We start from the raw sequence: 21,835 nt of genomic DNA on the forward strand, positions 1-21,835 counted from the left end.
GGGGGGGGGGAGTTGGCCAAAAGAGAGGGTGTGACCAAGGCTGGGTGGCAGGGGGGTGGGCAGAGTCAGTAAGCTTCATTATGACTGATCAACAGGCACAGGTGACCCAGTTTCCGATGCCCTTTGACCTTATTACGTTCCTTGAGCCCACAGTGCGTGCCACTCCTGACCTCATTCGTCACCAAGCTGACCCAAGCGCTAGGCTAATGGTAACCATTGACGTAGCTGTTATAAGGCCCCGTGTCACATGTAGCAGCAACCTCTTTTTTGGACTGCTAACTGGTCTAGCTTGTTTCCTCTCATTCCTTCTCCCTCCTTGCCCATTCTCTCCACAGAACAGACAGGACAGTGGGCCCAGTACAACCATTGGTGAGGCTGAGATTTTATGTCACCCCCAAACAAAGGAATAATGAATGAGAAAGTGTATACTCTTTGTTCACAGGGTGCTATCTGGGTTTTATCCAAGCCTCGTCCTCGCCAAACCCCAATGTCCTTACTCATAATGGCCTGGTGACACATATAGTACATGGCACAGTAAAATGGCTGTTGTTAGCTTAAATTGTTCCCAACAGGGCAAGTACAGTAAATGGCCTTGTACTTATTTAAATTAAAGTGAAACAGAAACCAAAGTCCAAGTCCGCTTTTTCTCAGTCTCTTCATTTTCACTGTTTCTGCTCTGTCATCTGTGCTGTATACAGACTCCGAGCCTTTCTCTCTCTGTCCAGACGCAAGCTCTCTAATTTAGACCTCTGTCTGCTCTTTATTTTCCCTCTATACATTTTAAATTATCATCAATTAGGAGATTGTTTGATTTCAAATGCATAGCTATTTGAAAAGGGCTTTGTTTGATTGCAATGAATGACTACTTGGTCTATGTTTCGTGTGAAGAGTGAAAGTGTACACAGACTGTTGATATATAGGAAAGCATATTTACACGTACTGTATAATACTAATGTGCGAATGTGTTTAAGAGTGAGTGTGAATATGTGCATGCACACATACTGTAGTGTAGTAAAGTGTACCTGCATAAGGATGTAAATTCATGGAGGGAGCTAAACCTGATAGTGTGTAGCAGTAGAGGCGTGCACATGTGCAGGTGCACGAAGGTGTGTGTGTTTCTGCCCTCTCCGTCTCCTCCGTGCTGCTCTACTCTTCTACCAGTGTGGAAGTCAACAGAAGAGTTCCTGTTCTAGGTTTAAAAATAACTGTGGGACTTAAATTCCTTTCTCTCTCTTTCCTCTTTTCTCCCTCCCTCTCCCATAACCTCTCTCTCTTCACTTGTTTTGGAACAGGCTGTGTTCTTTCTCTCGCTCCCTGTCACCCTGCCCCTTCCCATGTGCCAGCATTGAGACACACACCCAATGCTGATGTGGTTTGAGCAATCACAGGCCATATACATACAGTTTTAGTGCACAAAAATATGTGTGTGTGTTTGTGTAACAGAATGCACCTCAACAGGTGTGACTCCTCCTGACTTTAACGAACACTCCACACCTGTCCCCCTTCGCCTCGCATATGTAAACCAGTGGAGGCTGCTGAGGGGAGGACAGCTCATAATAATGGCCGGAATGGAGCAAATTGAATGGCATATGGTTATGTGTTTGATACCGTTCCACCAATTCCTCCAACAATTACCACAAGCCGGTCCTCCCCGATTTGTTTGTATTTTTGTATTTATTTAACCTTTATTTAACTAGGTAAATCAGTTAAGAACAAATTCTTATTTACAATGAAGGCCTACCAAAATGCAAAAGGCCTCCTACGGGGTGGGGGCTGGGATTAAAAATACACATAAAATAAAAATATAGGACAACACACACATCACAACAAGATAGACAACGCTACATAAAGAGAGACCTAAGACAATAACATAGCAAGGCAGCGACACATGACAACACAGCATGGTAGCAGCACAACATGACAACAACATGGTCAATTAAGGTACCATCACCCTCTTGTGGTTTAAACACACCATCTATCCCTCTTACACACCCCATGCCTTTCCTCCAGCTGACCATCTCTGTTTTACCTTTCTCATGGAACCAACTTGTTGTTTTGGAATAAAAGTTGGTAATGGAGGAATTAGGTCTGAACTGCCAGTCATGAAATGGCAGACCTCGTCTTTCTTTTCAGTGATCTCACAGAACTATCCCCCCTTCTTTACTCTCTATCTCTGTTCTCAGTCTCTCCATGTTTCTCCCTCTCTTTTTCTATTTCCACCACAGAAGGTTTGTGGCACCTTAATTGGGGAGGATGAGTTAAATGGTATCAAATACTTTAAACACATGGTTTGATGCCGTCACCTCTCTGATTCAGAGGGGTTGGGTTAAATGCGGAAGACACATTTCAGTTGAACACATTCAGTTGGACAACTGACTAGGTACCCCCTTTTCCCTTCCCATTCCATTCGCTCCGTTCCAGCCATTATTATAAGCCGTCCTTCCCTCAGCAGCCTCCAATGATTTCCACAGACTTGTTTATGAAAGTATAATGTTTGATCTCTTTCTCAGCTGCCACCGCCCATCTTTTTTCCACTCCTTCCACTCCCCCTTTACCTTCCCGCTTACCGCCGTGAATTCCATTTGATCATAAACGGGGAGGGATTTCCACTGAAGTAGTCAAAGATCTGAAAACAAACCAGTGTCACTTAGGCTATTACCAGTTGACGTTTGCTGTCAACATAGAATGCAAAGGTCAGCAGAAAGGTCATTGAATATTTGCAATGTCTATGTGTGAATATCCATCTCAGAGAGAGAGAAGTGTGTGTGTGTGTGTGTGTGTGTGTGTGTGTGTGTGTGAATTTTGAGTGTCTGTGCGTGTGTGTTTTCTGTTGGTGTTATATATTGGAAAGTGTATGTGTGCGTTGGGTGGGACCAGTTCAGACTACAGTGGAAAGGACACGTCCTTTGATGAGTCATGGTAGCCTAAGCTTTGAGGAAATATGAAAACAACAACACGCCTGTGAGTGTGTCCATCTATTACTTAGCCCTTCATTTTTTCTCGCTGGGGGGGATCTTCTTACCTTAAACAATTACATCAGACAGAGATGGATTGAGTGGGAAGAGGATAAAGGAGTGTGTGTATGTGTGTGTACAGTCTGCGTGTCTTCAGTAAAACAGTGTGTAATGCGGCACACTTTGTCGTCACAGTTCGTGTCAGTGTACAGTACCAGTTAGAAGTTTGGACACACCTACTCTATGAACGGTTTTTCTTTATTTTTACTATTTTCTACATTGTTGAATAATAGTGAAGACATACAAACTATGTAATAACACATATGGGATCATGTAGTAACTAAAAAAGTGTTAACAAATCAAAATATATATGTTTCCTTCAAAGTAGCCATCCTTTTTCTTGATGACAGTTTTGCACACTCTTGGCATTCTCTCAACCAGCTTTATGAGGAATGCTTTTCCAACAGTCTTGAAGGAGTTCCCACATATGCTGAGCACTTGTTGGCTGTTTTTCCTTCACTCTGCAGTACAACTGCTACCAAACCATCTCAATTAGGTTGAGGTCAGGTGATTGTGGAGGCCAGGTCATCTGATGCAACACTCCATCACTCTCCTTATTGGTCAAATAGCCCTTACACAGCCTGGAGGTGTGTTTTGGGTCAATATCCTGTTGAAAAACAAATGATAGTCCCACTAAGCGCAAACCAGATGGGATGGCGTATTGCTGCAGAATGCTGTGGAAGCCATGCTGGTTAAGTGTGCCTTGAATTCTAAATAAATCACTGACAGTGTCACCAGCAAAGCACTCCCACACCATCACACCTCCTCCATGCTTCACGGTGGGAACCACACATGCGGAGATCATCCGTTCACCTACTCTACGTCTCACAAAGACACGGCAGTTGGAACCAAAAAATCTAAAATTTGGACCAAAGGACAGATTTCCACCGGTCTAATGTCCATTGCTTGTGTTTCTTGGCCCAAGCAAGTCTCTTCTACTAATTGGTGTTCTTTAGTAGTGGTTTCTTTGCAGCAAATTTGATCATGAAGGCCTGATGCAGTCTCCTCTGAACAGTTGATGTTGAGATGTGTCTGTTACTTGTACTCTGTGAGGCATTTATTTGGGTTGCAATCTGAGGTGCAGTTAACTCTAATGAACTTATCCATTACAGCATAGGCAACTCTGGGTCTTCCTTTCCTGTAGCGGTCCTCATGAGAGCCAGTTTCATCATAGCGCTTGATGGTTTTTGTGAATGCACTTGGAGAAACTTTCAAAGTTCTTGACATTTTCCAGATTGACTGACCTTCATGTCTTAAAGTAATGATAGACTGTCGTTTCTCTTTGCTTATTTGAGCTGTTCTTGCCATAATATGGACATGGTCTATATACCACCCCTGCCTTGTCACAACACAACTGATTGGCTCAAATGCATTAAGGAAAGAAATTCCACAAATTAACTTTTAACAAGGCACACCTGTTAATTGAAATGCATTCCAGGTGACTACCTCATGAAGCTGGTTGAGAGAATGCCAATAGTGTGCAAAGCTGTTATCAAGGCAAAGGGTGGCTACTTTAAAGAATCTCAAATATAAAATATATTTTGATTTAACACTTTTTTTGGTTACTACATGATTCCATGTGTTTTATTTCATAATTGTCATGTCTTCACTATTATTCTACAATGTAGAAAATAGTAAAAATTAAGAAAAATGATTGAATTAGTAGGTGTGTCCAAACTTTTGACGGGTACTGTATGTTTGCATGATTGCTGTACAGTTTAACAGTGTGTCAGTGGATTGTGGTATGTGTGTCTAACTCTTAACACAGTATCAGTGTGTAACAGGGCACACTATGTGGTCAAAGTGTGTACCAGCTCAGGTACACACTTTTCGTGTCCATGGGAGCGAGCCCTGGATTAGCCCGACTGTTCTCAACTCCGTTCCGGTCTGGACTCACCACCACTGGACCTTTAGCACACTCCCTTCTTCAATAAATGTCTGTGAGAGAAAGAGAGAGCAACGAATGAAGGCCACGTAGAGGGGCACCATGGGAACCTATGAGGAAGGTAAGATGGATGTTGACGACAGACAGGATATGGAAGGAGGAGAGAGTGATGGATTGAAAGGGGTTGTTATCGCTATCATTTTCACCATCACCTTTGTAGACTTGTGCAATATTTTGGTATATCAGAGCTAATTCCACTGAAACGTCTACAAGTATATGTATACTTTATCTGTCTCGCTCTCCTCGTCAAGTATTTTTATAAAGAAGGAGACCAAATTCCTAACTGTTTTCTATGGCTGTTCCAGTATTAATGTAGCACACTGCTAGCCAGCTGAGTATATTTATCTTGCCTTTCACAAAACAACAGCTGGACAGAGGTATGCGTGTGAAAACAACTTAAAAGCATCAATAATATTATTTTAATTCAAACATAAATAAATAAACACCAAAAGCCAGGTCCTCTTTGGAATGTAGTAAATCAGATTTCATTTTTTTTATTTTTATGAATGAACGCATTCATAGTTGGCCACGCCTCAAACCCCTCCCCGTTTGGAATACCCTGGCCTCATGCCCGCCTCTTAATTGGCTAGACCGACTGTGGTAGGCGGAGCTGCAACAAAAGCACGGGGGTAATATATAACCGAGCTGCAAAAATTAATCGATTGAAATGTGCAGGTGTTGATATTCTATGAAGAACACTACACATTAATTTTGGAATTACTTCGCCTTGTTTGACAGTTCCCGTTGTGGGGTTTTGTTCGTGGACTAAAACAACAATTATCTTCTTGTGACAGAATATATATTTTCTTTATTTTTTTATTCAATTGTCATTTGACAACATGAGGACGTTAGTATTGCTTGTTTTGTTTCAAATGACGACTATTGCCTTGGTAAGTGTATGAAATGTTTTTGTACTATATTGGCTTCAGCCAAGCTTGTGTAAACGTTGTAAATAGAAGTTCACGTGTCGGTTCGGTCTCTTGTCAGCACAGTGGCGGGTAATCAACAGACTGCACCACGGACAAGCGTACTGGTCCTCTATCTTCAGCGTAATAAGAAATACCTTTTGGGTCTCTGAATATCGCGTTAATGTGAAGGCACTGTGAATTTGATGTTACAGTTGAGTAAATGCTGTCGTTTTACATTTTACAGGGAACATTTATGGCCAGATGGGGCCACCCCACTACTAAAATCTGTTTCCAGAAAAAAAAGTAGGGTACTGTACTCTGTAATGAAAGTGATGTTGACCACAGTGTCTTCTATACACTAAGATAAAGACAGAAAGGAACAGTGTAGTTATCTGACTCTAATGCATCACATGACAGATGATGTTAACCTGACTCAAGTGCTCATGTTTTACCTGGGTTCCTGAATATCATTGGACCACTACTGCCCTTTAAACCCCAGTGGCACACAAGGACCCAATTAGGGCTCCCAAACTGAGATGAAAAGTGACACATTCAGGTCTGGAAATAGATGGAACCTGCTGTGCGGAAACAATTTAGGCCCCACCACTCAATCCCCCTGGCCCAGGAGGGCATGGCAGCAGAGGGATACTTTGGATAGTCTTATCCAACTGTAGACAGGCTGACCCAAAACCTTTTTGTCAGGGTTATGGGGGGGGGGGGCTGTGGTGTTGGGACTCGGGGAGGGGGTCACATTGAATTTCTCTTTCATCCCTGCCAAGAGGAAGGCGACAGGAACAGAGGGTGGGAAAGTGTCCCGGGGGGTTGGTGCTACTGGGTATTTAGTGAATATTTAAGCCAAACACACTTTGAAGATCTTCTGTGCTCTGTGTAGCCTGACTCTACTTGAAACAAACAGTTTCTCGTTCTATTAATGTTTAGGCTATGAACGGCCCTCATTGAAATCCTTTTTTCAATCCTCTGTATTGCACCATTCCCTCCAACCTGCCCCCTGTAGGTGAGTGCTGGCTGCCCTGTGATGTGTGCGTGCCCGGCTGGCCCCCCCTCCTGTCCCCCGGGGGTCAGCTCTGTACCTGACGGTTGTGGCTGCTGTAAGGTGTGTGCTGCCCAGCTCAACCAGGACTGCCACGACTCACACCCCTGTGACCACCACAAGGGGCTGGAGTGTAACTATGGCAATGATGTGGGCCACACTCATGGCATCTGCAGGGGTATGTACACAATACAAACGGGGTTGTCAGGGTTCATGAGGGTTGAGTTTATTCTGGGGTTGTATGGATTCAATGAAAAGTGAATGTCGGTCATCTTTGATATGGATCTGGGGTTTGAAACTGGTGCCATGTTTAGAAGAGAGCATCTTCCTGAGCCACACTGCTGAGAGCAGGGGGCAGAATGTATTTATCTAGCTCTGTGTCTTGCCGCATGCACACACACACAGGGGTATTTTTATGTGGGGGGGGGGGGGGGGGGGGTTGTATATAAGGGAGGGTATTTGGGGGTGTTGTATGGAAGTCCCGCAGAGGGACTGAAGCGGAACGACATTGTAAACAAGTCAAAATTCCACTCAGGACTAAGAATAGAGGCTCCTTCATTAAACTAGGGATAGAGTGTCTACCTCCTCTACTGTCATTTCACTTCCTACTTCTAATACACAATTAGTTCTGGACCTTTCTTGTTGATGTGCCCATTCTCTCTCTCTACTCCTTTGTCTCTGTTGTCCCTCTCCTCCACTTTGTTCATTACCTCACTCAACTTGAACTCATTGTGTTTTAAGCAATACAACCAAAGGCATGGCCATAAGCTAGTGATACCTCAGAGCCTTCTACATACAGACATTAAGTCTATCCTTTTTTTTATGTCTCCCCTAACAGCGAAGCTTGAGGGTCGCTCCTGCGAATACAATGGACGGATCTACCAGAACGGGGAGAATTTCCAGGCTGGCTGCAAGCACCAGTGTACGTGCATTGACGGGGCGGTGGGCTGCGTGCCCCTGTGCCCCAGCCACGTGCCCCTGGCATCGCCCTCCTGCCCTGCCCCGCGCCTGGTCAAGATGCCTGGGCAGTGCTGTCTCAGTATCGACTGCCACAAGGGCTCATCCGTTGTACCCCCAGTACAACGGCACGCACTGCCTCCAGCCTACCCGCCTTTCCCCTTCATGCCCTACCCTGCCTACCCCTACAAACCATACCCCAAGCCGTACCACTACAAACCCAAGGATACCATGGGAAACGAGCTGGTGGAGGTAGAGAAGAAGTGGGACAAGCTGCGCGGGCACAAGCACCTGGCGGGTAAGAGAGGGTGCCGTGATGTTGCCTTAGAGTGCCGTCTGTTTCCTCCCTGCAGTAAAACGCTATGTTTGTGTTTTAGCCCCCGACTCACAAACAGACCCACTGTGCACTCCTAGCCTTTCCCCTGAATGTGTGTTTGTGTGTGTGTCAGTGTGCCATGTTTTCCACTGACTACTTGTGCACCAGAGGCACACACACCACTCTCTCACAGCATATACCTCTGTCATCCAGCTTTTCCTTCTCTGTAATCACCCTCCTCTATGCATCAGTGTTGCCTGTTCTGTGAATGAGGCCAGTGTGCTTACATCTCTCTGTGCCTCTCCCTCTGGTCCTCTCTCCCCCACTCTCTCCTTCCGTCCAGCATGGAGGCAGTTTGGAGGGCAGTGTGTGGTCCAGACCACGAGCTGGTCCCAATGCTCACGCAGCTGTGGGATGGCCGTGTCCTCTCGTGTCACCAATGACAACGCCCAGTGTAAGCTAGTGAAGAAAACGCGTCTGTGCAACATCCGGCCCTGCAGCTCCATGTCCATCCCCGTCAAGGTAAAGTGTGTGTGTGTGTGTGTGTGTGTGTGTGTAAAGGGTCTAGAAACCATAAAGAGCAACCGAAGCCAATAAACAACTTATCTTGTAGTAAACAGTCTATGTGGCATCGATATTAGTCAAACATTTACTCGTGTCAAAATTGACTACAAAGTATAAATGGGATAATTTGGGTCATAAAGTCAGTCTCGTCCCAAACTGAGATTTGTGAGATAATTAGGGGAAAATGGCATGTCACAAAATGAAGGGTACCACGACAGGTTTTTTGGGTTGGGTTTATTTCAATCCTGCCCACAGCAATCATCAATTTGGAACCCAGCTGCACGCATCCCCGGTCGTATTGCCCAAGGTAAATTTGGTTTGACATTCAATATCACTATGGGGCTAGCTAAGGACCAGTGAATCACACAATGTATATGCGACAATATTTTAAAATGTCAACAGCTCCAAATGTTATTTAATTATAAGCTGTAGAAATGAATATACATATATTGAAAGCATTTAATTAGACAACTGAAAGATGTGCGACATGAAAATATTGTCCCATTTACATTGTGTAATTTAACAGTCCTTAACTAGCCACAACTAGCACACTGGCCAGCTGAAGCTAATTGGAAAAAGAAGTTGGCTAGCTTGCTAGCTAGTCTAGGCTACTTCCAGACAAGACCTGGTTAGACTGTTTCACGTTATCTAGAACAGGGGTTCCCAACCTATGGGTCACGGCCCCCCATAAGTTGCGCCAACATTTCGTGGTGGGGCGTGGGACATTCCTTGATTTGAGATGACGCATACATCGGTGACACTTTAGGCTAGAAACAAGTGGTAAAATGCCAGAGGAACACTTGACTGATGCACATGGGAATATATTTGGTTTGGCTCTATGACATTCAGAAGCGGAGCTACGACCTTCTAAAGTCGAGGAGTCAAAGAAATTGGACTTCGCTTGAGAAGTAATCTTATACAATGTGCGACTGTCGCAATCAATTGATCTATTCACTTTGTTTAAAAGAGAATTATGTATAATTAAATTGAGTTCATATAAATACCAAAAAACGCATTTGGTAGTTGAATAACATTTGGGGAAATCGGGTCTAGAACTTATTTTCCTGATCTATTATGATTATCATCAAAAAGATGTCAAGAGTCTTGTTAAACTACGGAGAATTTAAGGAAGTTACGTTCAAATAACATTTTCCTAAGTCCTTCACGTTAAACCAAATAAAGCTGGTTGTGTATTTAATATAGGCTAAATCAATAAACAATCATTTCAAAAATAAAGGGGAGGGCCTGACTTATTTTATGTGAAAAAGGGGGCCCTGGAGTAAAAAAGATTGGGAACCCATGGGCTAGAAGAGTGAGTGACTGTGTACTGTTTTTGGCAGAGTGAAAGTACAAACTCTTCCCACATTCTTACACACACGAGACACCCACATCAAAGCACTCCTCCATGACCCAAATCTCGTTCTGTCGCATTTCCTAATGAGGAGAATTGAAACCGAGGCTAATTCAGGAAGTTCAGCCCACCTTTAAGGAAGGGATTGCAGCGGTCACCATTTTGGTGTGGCAACCATTTAATAGTCCCCCTGCCTTCATACATTGTAGGTACATGTATTTAGATCAATGCCTGCATCCCAGTCTAAACCTTAGGAGACTGTGTGGACAGGGGTGTGCCCACGAGGTCACATCCATATTAATTAAGTGCCCCTCCCTTTGGCAAGCTCCCCCAGTGTGGGTCTGAGCCCACTCTATTCACAGTACTGTTGCTGTGGAACAAGTTCAACTGAACTGTGAATGGAAAAAGCATAATTAGAAGACCTAAAGACCAACAGTACAAGGCACCAAATAGTTGTGACAGTGGAATGTAGAGACTCTTATCCTTGAGTTCTGTGGGAGCTAACATGTAGCCACATCACCATGCTACCAACCGCTCCCACTCTGCCCAGGTCTCTGAGGTGATAATAGGCCCTTGTGTGTATGACGCAAAGCGCTCTCTATTCTCCCACTCGCTCGCTTTCTCTCGTTTCATGCAACACCCTTAAGCTCTCTACATCTCACCAGAGCAGTGATTCACTGATGAGTCTGGTTGTTAGGCACCTGTCTTAATATGTTCTCTCTGTGTTTTGAGAGTTGTTGGGGCGTTAATGTGACACTATGCCACCTCATAACTGTTGGATGCCCACCCACCCATACCATCACCATGCCCCTCTCTAGCCCTGGTCTTGTTTTGACCTTTCCTCAGATTTTCTCTCCTTGTGCCAGCATAAAAACTGCAGTTGTGGTTCACTGGGATTGTACAGTGACTAACCCAGGCTCTTTCTCTTCTCCATAGAAAGGGAGGAAGTGCTCCCGTACCCACAAGGCCCCAGAGCCCCTGCGTCTGTCCTATGCTGGCTGCCGCAGCACACGTCTCTACCGGCCCAACTACTGCGGCGTGTGTGTGGACGGTCGCTGCTGCTCGCCCCGCCGCACACGCACCGCCTCCGTGACCTTTGCCTGCCCTGATGGCGAGCGCTTCGACCACTCCGTCATGTTCGTGCAGTCCTGCAAGTGCAGTAATAAGTGCAGTCATCTGAACGAGGTTGCCCTCCCGCCCCAGCAGTGGCTCTACGGAGACACACACAAGTTCACCGACTAGCGTCCCCCTCAAATCCCTTACTCATTCCCCATCACTTTACCCCCCCAGCCAAGCCCCTGATAGAGACGTAGCCCTAAGAGTATCTTTGAGTAGACACTAGCCAGATGCAAAGATCCCCCACCACCCTCCTGGAGCATGTTTTGGGAGGCCTGGGTGAAGGAATTTGATTGGTTGATCTGCATCCTGGACAGAGATGAGTGACTGGTGCCGGCCTTAGAGTAGACAGCCGGTCCATTGTGGTTCATCAACCGGAATCACCAAAGTGTGTAAATAGACAAACATGGATTTGTCCGGCCACCATTTTGTCACTCCCCATGCACTCCTGTACTCTGGGACTGAACCCGCACTGTGGGAACGATGGAAAAAGGTGGGACACACCCAATGCAGACTCCAACCCAGCTGCTGCACACACACCCAGTAGACTTGTGGACTTGGGATGGTAAGGTGTCACATTTCATGGTGACTGCCAGCATAGAGTAGGCCTGTCAATGGCAAGCAGGTCTGGTTTGAGTAGAAGGAGAATCAGCCTCAAGAAAACAGAATGACTTATCCAGTAGATTTCCTATACCTGCTATTTGCGTAACCAAATGAAGACACTGAAAGACAGTTTATGTGGGACAGAAGATGGAGCCTCCACAGAATGCTCTGGAAGGGACATTTGAATTTGTAATGATATTTATTGTTGTGACAGAGACGATGACACAGTGGTTGCCAATGAGAGAAGCGATGCTATGTTTGGAGCGGCATGACCGGAGGGCCCTGAGAGAGACAAAACAGCTGAGATCTGTCAGCAGAGAGAGGGGAGTTTCAGGAGGTCTGGGACTTAACCCCTGGTCACACCAGTGTTCACTGTAATCAAACAGCCACATTACCTGAGCAATAGTGGACGAAGACAACTCCCCAAGGAGAGATGTTATGGTTAGAGGCAGACTGGCGCAGAACCTGTTGGCTGAGGCTTTGTGTGTGTGATAAGTCATTACACAGTTGGACCAGTCTCCATTTCTTACTCAGCCCTGAAAAAGTGAGACATCTAACATAGCGCCAGCAGAACAAGCCTCTGATTCTGGCATTGAGTAGTCGTGTTGCTGATTTGAAGCAAATTACAATCCTGACTGAGGGGTAGAAAGAACCTCAGCCACCCTCTGGTTTGTTATAAAAATAAAAATGCCTGCATTTGAAGTAAACATATAATTTGTAACTAGCGGGCGGGACCGTTTGACTCTCTGGCCTGTAATCTAGCAACTGATCCACAATACTCCACAAAACAAAACTCCTACTCATGTTGCTTTATGTTTGAGGCGTCTAAATCTGCTCTCTGCCATTGAAGGTTGACATGTCGACAATAACATCATGCTCCTTAGACTGAAGCAGACATGAGGACACTACAAAGGGATCAGCACTACAGCAGTTACAATTGCATGGACATGTGTCAGTAGTCTGTTAGAGCACCTCGAAGAGATTAGCATAACAGTTGTCTGAAGTTGGAGGTTAAGATTCTGTATTGGTGAGACATGGAACTCTTTAGAATGACAATTCTCCCCTATTAAAACGGGTTGATAATTAATGCAGCCTTGTTCATGACTTAATCAGAGTGGTATATCTCAGACTAAAAGATGTGTAATTCACATGCTTTTCCCTCTGACTATGGAAAGTAGTAGAGGATTCAAGTATTGAAGCCCATGAGATTTTTAACCTGCCTTGTTTAAGTGTTGATTTGTATTTTTCTATGATTCAACATTTGGTACAACTTTTAGGTTGGAACAGGCTTTCATAGTTGCTGCACACAGCCTGTTAGGTGATTGACTTTAAAATAAAAATGGAAGTTCTGATTGGTTTGACACTGCCATCACTCTTACCTATGTAGTTTGTGATTTAGAAGTATTTGGTTTTATAACTGGACACTATCGAGCAGCTATGTACAGATGCATCCTTGTTTGAGTTTCTGCCATGTACATGCCAATCCATTTGACTTAACTTATAACAAGTCCATGTATAGCTAGCACTGAGCAAGTCTGGGTTCTGTGATGTGGGCACAGCATACTGTCATTTGATATCTCTATGCTTTATTGAAGTGATTGAAAACTTGTAGAGGCAAATATCTGGTTTTGTCCTAACTTTGATTTACTGGCTATTTGAGTTCATGCTGCATTTGGAATAAAAAATGTTTCACGAACACCCTGGATGTTGATGTATTACCTCCCCCCAAAAAAGTGCACCCACAGTTCTGACTAGTACAGATACAACCGGAAGTGACTTTCGTAGCAGGTTAGAATAATTCAACGTGGCATGTTGGGAAAAGAGTTAGCTAAAATGCTTTCCTAAACAGCTACAAATGTCACGCCTGCACTCCTAGCTCCCACTGTCGGCATTCTCCCTACAGTTCTCAGCGTCGCCCACAACTGGGTCATGTGAACTACAATCCCGACGTGGCATTTTAACGTTTAGAAACGTCGGATTGCTTGCGATACAGCTTTCGAAACATATGGCCCTCAATCTTTCACCATCGAGAAAGCCATTTGAATAAGATCCTTTAGCAGTTTCACAGATCTACCCAGCTATGTATGGATGCCTCTCACAAAGCTACTCTTCCACATGTTCGGAGAACGCTAGATAGATAATCCGCACAGTTGCCCGTAAACACTAACATGGAGATGTGGTCTGGTGGGAACATTAACCCTGACCCTATTAAAAAAAGGTATCAATTTAACCTTTAAAAATAATTTCGCTTATAACGGTTCTATGCTTCCAAAACCATACCGCAAGCAATGCGTGTTAATGTTCAGACAGTCAGGGCTCTAAACAAGACACTATCGTCCAATGACTTCTGTAATGAAACCGTGGGATGATCAACGCTATACTCCCTTTAGTCACAACCCGGTTTCACTAAAGATAGCTGGGGCAATATGGTTGTAACACTATACAGGGATGTGGCCAATTAGCATTAAAAGGTTTTATGATAGACGCTTATAACCTTTTGATTACTGTATAAATAAAATGTTCTATTAGGCAGATATGCGATTACACAATGGTAGGATGCCGCAGATGTCCCGCTCCCATTAATAGAGCCATGATCACTGGGGTCAATCATGCACCAGCAGACAGACAATATGGTTCTTCCAAATCAGCCGTGATGGCCCCTCCTTTTACGAGCCCTTACAAAGAATGTAGTGCCTAGATTTCCTAGCTGTGACAGTGAGCCAGCGTACAACCACCACATGCTTGGGACTCACAGTATAGAGTAACTTCCAAGAAGCCCTTCAGACTTTCCTGATGTTGCGTTTTAGATTTGGCCCAACGTTTTGTAAGATTGCATGCAATCTGAAAGCGGAATTGATGGTCCTATTTAACTACTTTTTTTTTTAATAAAGTAATTTGAAGATTTGCATAATGTGCACATTGTAAGTAACATGTAATCAGTCAAAATTAGACCAGAAACTGGAATTTTATAAAAAGTTTTAATTTCATTGACCAAACCACAACCAATTTAAAACCGGAAAACACCCAATGATACATTCAAATAAAATAAAAAACTTGGTAAACATAGTCAAGGAACAGAGCTTAAAACAAAACAGCGAGGAGGGTTTTTCATCCAAACAAGGACAGAGATTCAGGGTTAGGGGACATTTCTTCTGGGATGGAGGACTCATCTGGACTGCTCAACTAGAAAGAAAAAGTGGGTGAGGAAGGAGAGAAGAGACACTTTTCTGAAGACCATCTCCATAAGCAACAGCTGGGCATTCAGCTTGTCTCACAGGTTAATATGTATGGGGTCTCCATTTACTAAGACCTACCCAGTTCAGGGCTGACCCCACATTTGTCTTTATGGCACATAAGAAACCTGAGATTCATGCATGTCTCAGTGGACTAATCCACTGGAGGCCACAGGCATGGCACAGTCCAAGGGGATTGTGGCGAAGAGGCACAAAACACCTCCAGAATGCGCTCTCCCACCAATTCGTGCATTCATTGTGTGAATCGTTAGCCCTTTGTTAGTGTCCATCAATTTCCCCAACACAAGTAGTACACTGCTCAAAAAAATAAAGGGAACACTTAAACAACACAATGTAACTCCAAGTCAATCACACTTCTGTGAAATCAAACTGTCCACTTAGGAAGCAACACTGATTGACAATAAATTTCACATGCTGTTGTGCAAATGGAATAGACAAAAGGTGGAAATTATAGGCAATTAGCAAGACACCCCCCAAAACCTGCTGGATGTCATTTTGCAGGGCGCTGGCAGTGCACCTCCTTGCACTAAGGCAGAGGTAGCGGTCCTGCTGCTGGGTTGTTGCCCTCCTACGGCCTCCTCCACGTCTCCTGATGTACTGGCCTGTCTCCTGGTAGTGCCTACATGCTCTGGACACTACGCTGACAGACACAGCAAACCTTTTTGCCACAGTTCGCATTGATGTGCCAACCTGGATGAACTGCACTACCTGAGCCACTTGTGTGGGTTGTAGACTCCGTCTCATGCTACCACTAGAGTGAGAGCACCGCCAGCATTCAAAAGTGACCAAAACATCAGCCAGGAAGCATAGGAACTGAGAAGTGGTCTGTGGTCACCACCTGCAGAATCACTCCTGTTTTGGGGGGTGTCTTGCTAATTGCCTATAATTTCCACCTTTTGTCTATTCCATTTGCACAACAGCATGTGAAATTTATTGTCAATCAGTGTTGCTTCCTAAGTGGACAGTTTGATTTCACAGAAGTGTGATTGACTTGGAGTTACATTGTGTTGTTTAAGTGTTCCCTTTATTTTTTTGAGCAGTGTACATTTCCCATTGATTTACATAATTTCTAATCTACAATGTTTACCATAATTTCTGTTAATGTATTTATTATTGCAGTCTTGTTCTCACTGTCAAGTGTGCACAACCAAGGCTACACTTGTGAGAAACAAATTTAGATGTATTTAATTCCATAATTGTAATTGACCGGTCGAATCCATTTAGTAATTGTAAGTGCTCCTGTCAATGTTGAGTATAGAATTAGGCCTAAGGCTACCTGGCCTGCTTGCAAATGTAGACCTATAAAAATAAGCCCATTTGGGGATACGATTGCATTTCTGATTGGCGTAACTCACCACCACTAATGAGTTGGAGCTTTAAAGTAACCTCAAACAGCATGTAAACAAAGTCTGTTAACATACATTGAGAATGACAATAGTTACTCAATGTATTTGAAAAATCTTTCCTGCCCTCTTGATAACCACTGAGTGAAAGGGAAAAATATCATGCTCTGATCTAGTGGAAATGGCAAAATAAGCCTTCCTGATTACTTCTTATCCCTTGCGCAAATAGCCTACAGTGGCTTCTGTTCAGAGCTCACTGGTGCAGCAAAACACATGTGTCAAGTTTGCTAGCGCACGCGTCGGGCAGGACCCAAGTGATAATGTTTTGAGTTTGGCTAGGCATGTCTGCAACAATGTGATTCATAGGATATTTATAAAATCAGAATATTTTTTATCTGCAGGCTGCAATGTTTCCATCTTTTACATAGTTGGCAATAGAAGTGACTTTTATATTTGTATATAATTTATTACCACTGTTCCATAAAAAAGGGCATATGAAACCCTTAACTGGCACACAAAATCAGTAGAAATTGACTAAATTGGCATTCCACATGGGGGAAAAAAAGTTGCCAAACCCTGGTGTAACGTATTAGTGGCAACTTCAGGAGCATAATGGCAGAATCTGTGAAGGCCAGCAGGAGGATGGTCAGGTACTGGAACGCTGGCTCCCGAGTCATTGGTTTACACCTGTTGTATTCAGCGCACGTGGCAAATAAACTTTGATTTTATATTTCATCAAAATGTGTGCTTAAAGCACATGTCAGACACTCTTCCCTCTGGAATGAGTTTAAGGGCTTTCGCTCCTCCCTTGGACCTAAATCATCAATCACGGTCACTGTTTAGTAAGGAACTCCACACCTGGTTGTTAAGGTCTTAATTGAAAGGAAAAACCAAAACCCAGCAGACACTAGGCCCTCCATGGAATGAGTTTGACACCTGGCGTAAAGCATCAGACTTGCCCATAAAAATAAAAAAAAATATCGACCAAACAATTGGTCGAAAGAACTGATGACTTGAGCGGCAAAGATATTGTGTGGAGGACAGCCCTACGTGGCAGTCCAATTCTCTCTAGTCACCACCATTACTCAGGGAGTTATTATACCAGGCATTTATCTTGGGGGTTTCAATGAGCTGACATTATCCCTCTGACCTTTCAGGCCCAGCATTAGAGTACTAATGATTAACAGATGTTGCATACCCCAAGCACAACAGGGCACAATGACATTTGTTATGATAGCCAAGTCAATTTTAGACCCTCTTCACTACATTCACTCCCCTTTAACATTGAATTAAACAATTGCCAGCAGACTGACAGAAAGACATAACTATGACTCAACTTACAAGAATAACAAGTAATGTCCGTTTGAATGGAGAAACCTCCATGGGAGGCTGCATGTATAAGGATGGAGAGAGCCTTACTGTAAGTGGAAATGTCGATCTCTTCTGGCAGCTCGGCCACATTGACCTCAAAGCGGTCCTGCACGTCATTCAAAGTCTTGGCATCGGTCTCGTCTGACACAAAGGTCACAGCCAGACCCTTGGTTCCAAACCGCCCAGCACGGGCCACCTGAGGGGCAAGAGAGTCAGATGGGAGTGACAACTCAAAGAATATATGAGCCTTGAGGGAGATCTACAGAGGCCAATGACAAGTTGATGAAATAGTCAGGTGCAATCATTGAAATAGGTATTTGGAAATACCATTCACTACCAGAAGAAAGGTGTTTGAGCCTCCATCAGTTCTGTGACTCACCCTGTGTAAGTATGTGTCGGAGTCCTCAGGCATGTCGTAATTGAAGACAATATTGACCCGCTCGATATCCATCCCTCGACCAAACAGGTTGGTGGCTACCAAGATCCGCCTTTGGAAGTCCTTGAACTGCTGGTACCGGGACAGCCTGGGGATAGACAGTCAGAGGATTAACACAGCTGCTATAGATATTACTAGATGTAGAGGCTGCCCTTTGAAGGCAACTATGTGTTGAGTTAATTGAGACTTTCAGCTGCATAAATTCAGCATTTGGGAATCCATTTAATTGGAGATGTGAGAGAACGGCGTGCATGTAAGCGACAGAGACTGACCTCTCCTCCTGAGCCATGCCCCTGTGGATGGCAATGGCAGGGAAGTTCTGTTCCACCAGTAGCTGAGAAAGCGCCACACAGCGCTGCACTGACTTGACAAAGATCACCACCTAGAGGTACACAGGTGACATTACAGAACTATAGCAAACATTCACAAGGAAACAGCACAAACACGACTACCTTTTTACAGGGATAAAAATGATACCATGTGGGTTTACCTGGTTGAACTCCAGCACATCAAGCAGGTCAAAGAGCTTGCGGTTCTTCTCGCTGTCCTTCAGCTTGCAGTAGTACTGCTGCAGACCGTGCAGCGTCAGCTTGGTCTCATCATCTACAAACACCTCCATGGGCTACAGGAGACAGAGCATGTCACTTCAGAACCACAAAAATCTCATTTTCTATGAAGTCAATGCAAAGACAGTTGTTTGTAAAACAGCATTTGGAGTCCATAACCGCATGAAGTGGCAGTACTACCCCCTGCACTCACATCCTGCATGAACTTGCGGCAGACCGGTCGAATCTCCTTGCTGAGGGTGGCGCTGAACATCATGCACTGCTTCTCATGTGGAGTTAGCCTGAAGATGTCCTGTACGTCACGCCTCATGTCTGAAACAAGAGAAATGGGACCATGGATAAAACAGCCAAGTCTCAAACTACCCCCCAGAACAGCCAAGTACCAAGACACCCATTTTGCTCAGTCTACATGTTATAACAGATCTCCACAGGGGAAAACCCGTGTTTACACATTACATTCAAGATTGCAATTGCTAGAATTCATATTTCAGGGGGGTACATAACTTTTAATTCAAGCCATTTTTGTTAAGTGAAAAAGGAGCATTTCCAAAAAGGACCAGAATAATAAGCAGGACTCACCCAACTGCTCCAGCATCTTGTCACATTCATCCAGGACAAAGTGCTTTACGTTCTTTAGGTTGAGGGTCTTGTTGCGGATGAGGGCCAGGATGCGGCCAGGGGTTCCCACTACAATGTGAGGGCAGTTCTTCTTCAGCACATCCTCATCCTTCTTGATAGACAGGCCCCCGAAGAACACGGCTGCCTTGACCGTGGGCATGTACTTGGAGAAGCGCTCGTACTCTTTGCTGATCTGGAAGGCCAGCTCTCGTGTGTGGCACATTACTAGAACTGACACCTAGAGGAAATGGTAGTATTTGATGCTAATAGATCACCTGTGGGTTATGCATAACAAATATTTTAAACTTGACATTCCAGAGTGCAGATACTGACCTGTCCATCCACGGGCTCGATCTGCTGTAGTGTGGCAAGAACAAACACTGCCGTCTTGCCCATACCAGACTTAGCCTGGCACAGGATGTCCATTCCCAGAATGGCCTGAGGGATGCACTCATGTTGAACTGGAAAACAATGAGACATTTGGTCAGTACACCATCTTTATCCAAACAAAAAAGCCATTGTTTACCATAACACACATTGTAATTGCCAAAAAAGTCCATCAACACCCAATGACCATGGACACTCAGCCCTCTATACATGGACTCTATTGTATCCAGACATGCCACGCAGCTATTCATGCCCTCCATTTATGCCACTCATCCATCCATTGCACTCACCTTCAGACGGATGCTCAAAGCCACAGTCGACAATCGCGCGGAGCAGCTCTGGTTTGAGCAGGAAGTCCCTGAAGCCAGAGCTGTGGATGGAGACATAGGAGCCCTTCACCTCCTTCTTGCCTGCTGGGGCAGCCGTCTCTGGGGCTCCCTGAGGCTCCTCATCCTCTTCATAGTCCAGCAGCTCATTGTCAGCATCGTTCTCAGCCATTCTGACTACAGAAATACATTTTAGAAGGGGGGGGGGGGGGATAATGGCTGGTCATTCACACTAGTTGTCACCATTTGCTTTTGACCAAATATTGTCCCCAAGGCCATATTTTTTATAAAAATATGTAGTCAATTAGGAGATTTAGTGGTTAATAACAGACTTACATCCCCACTATCTAACTACTTACAATGGAAATAAGCAATATTCTAAGGTAGTCTACAGAGCCCTCTAAAGTTAACATTCAGTAACACCAAACCATCATAACGTTTAAATAAATCATGACGTTGACAGTTGCAGTTAACGTCTCAAATTAGCTAAGACATTACTATCGAGTTAAGTTGTTATCTAGCTGCAAACTATCCACGTTCAACAGCAAAATAAACAGCTCAATTATGTATTACAAACAAAACCAGGGGCCATGCTTGCTCGTTAGCAATTTGTAATAAATGGTAAGCAACTCAGGTTTCGTCAACAAGGGTTGGGATTGGCTAGCTCCTTAACTATTTAACAGAGATATGACTTTACTCGTTACTATACGGATGTTACGTTAACGCAAACAATGTAATGAATCGACGCTGCCTTCTTTGCCGCACACAGCTTAGGCCAACCTAGTTAGCTACCATAACTGCTAGTAAATTTAGCTAACCTTAACTAATAAAACTATAAATGTAGCGAGCTATCGAACTAAGCCGACTATTGTCCAAATTACACAACATGTTCATTCACACGTGGCTAATTCCAAGTTTCGGAAGACTTAGACCGGGTTTGGTTACCTAACGTTAGTCCTAGCCTAGCTAGCAAAATAGCCTTCCATATTCCCAGATGCCTTGCTCAGAACTAACACTGCTTACAATGAATTTGCTAATATATTGCTTATCCAAAAACCATAAAAAGTTATTGGTAATTTCTAATACAACTACAACAACCAGAATATTCACACAAAAAAAATACAGAAATAAGCAATATTAGCTACCGTCTTACCTCACAGTGATGTTACAATTCAACCTCCGAAAAATGCTCCTCTAAACCACATGGAGAGGCCTAAGTTTATAGGACAAGCCAGAACTTCCGCCTCCACTAAATACAGCAATATCATTGGTTTGTTTTACGTGTCAATTTGACGAAACTACTCGTAATCGTATCACGATTGGCTAAGTCAAGCTGTCAATCATGTGACGATAGGCACTGCTGCCGAAGATCTTTTATAACTAACCAAGATAGACCAACCACAGCCTGTCGTTTCCAATGGGAAATAGTGGGCAAGCGCCAAGCACGAACTAGCGAGATCCTATTAGCCTGTTCTAGCACGCATCTGCATATTTCCGTTAGGGAACGCCTACTCTGTGAAGTGCGCGTGTGCAATAGCTCGATTCGCCTTTGCGCTCCTAAACAACGCGTTTTATTTTTACTTTGACAAATGGCAAAGTCTACAAATCTTAAATCGCCTGTTGTCTTTCATTAACATTTCGATTGCGTTTTCTATTTTGTAATCTAATACCTTATAAAAACGTATTGGGCAGAAGTAAATTAAGCCATG

The 21,835-nt window shown here is 44.1% G+C and overlaps 2 protein-coding genes across 2 annotated transcripts; one reads left to right on the forward strand and one right to left on the reverse strand.

Moving 5' to 3' along the window:
- Window positions 1-23: 23 nt before the first annotated feature.
- LOC129833342 (CCN family member 1-like) lies at window positions 24-13,521 on the forward strand. Its single transcript, XM_055897871.1, has 5 exons — window positions 24-5,849; window positions 6,883-7,096; window positions 7,757-8,173; window positions 8,535-8,713; window positions 11,043-13,521. The coding sequence occupies exons 1-5, from the start codon at window positions 5,799-5,801 to the stop codon at window positions 11,346-11,348; spliced, it is 1,167 nt and encodes a 388-aa protein (XP_055753846.1). The 5' UTR covers window positions 24-5,798; the 3' UTR covers window positions 11,349-13,521.
- Window positions 13,522-14,784: 1,263 nt separating this feature from the next.
- On the reverse strand, window positions 14,785-21,387 carry LOC129833343 (ATP-dependent RNA helicase DDX39A-like). The gene is made up of 10 exons (XM_055897872.1): window positions 21,280-21,387; window positions 20,091-20,303; window positions 19,747-19,874; window positions 19,375-19,651; window positions 18,989-19,107; window positions 18,720-18,851; window positions 18,502-18,611; window positions 18,173-18,317; window positions 17,842-17,989; window positions 14,785-15,008 (listed from the first exon to the last, which is right to left on the reverse strand). The coding sequence occupies exons 2-10, from the start codon at window positions 20,296-20,298 to the stop codon at window positions 14,992-14,994; spliced, it is 1,284 nt and encodes a 427-aa protein (XP_055753847.1). The 5' UTR covers window positions 20,299-20,303; window positions 21,280-21,387; the 3' UTR covers window positions 14,785-14,991.
- Window positions 21,388-21,835: the final 448 nt, after the last annotated feature.

The sequence above is a fragment of the Salvelinus fontinalis genome, chromosome 34, assembly GCF_029448725.1.
Source record: "Salvelinus fontinalis isolate EN_2023a chromosome 34, ASM2944872v1, whole genome shotgun sequence".
Classification (NCBI taxonomy): Eukaryota; Metazoa; Chordata; class Actinopteri; order Salmoniformes; family Salmonidae; genus Salvelinus; species Salvelinus fontinalis.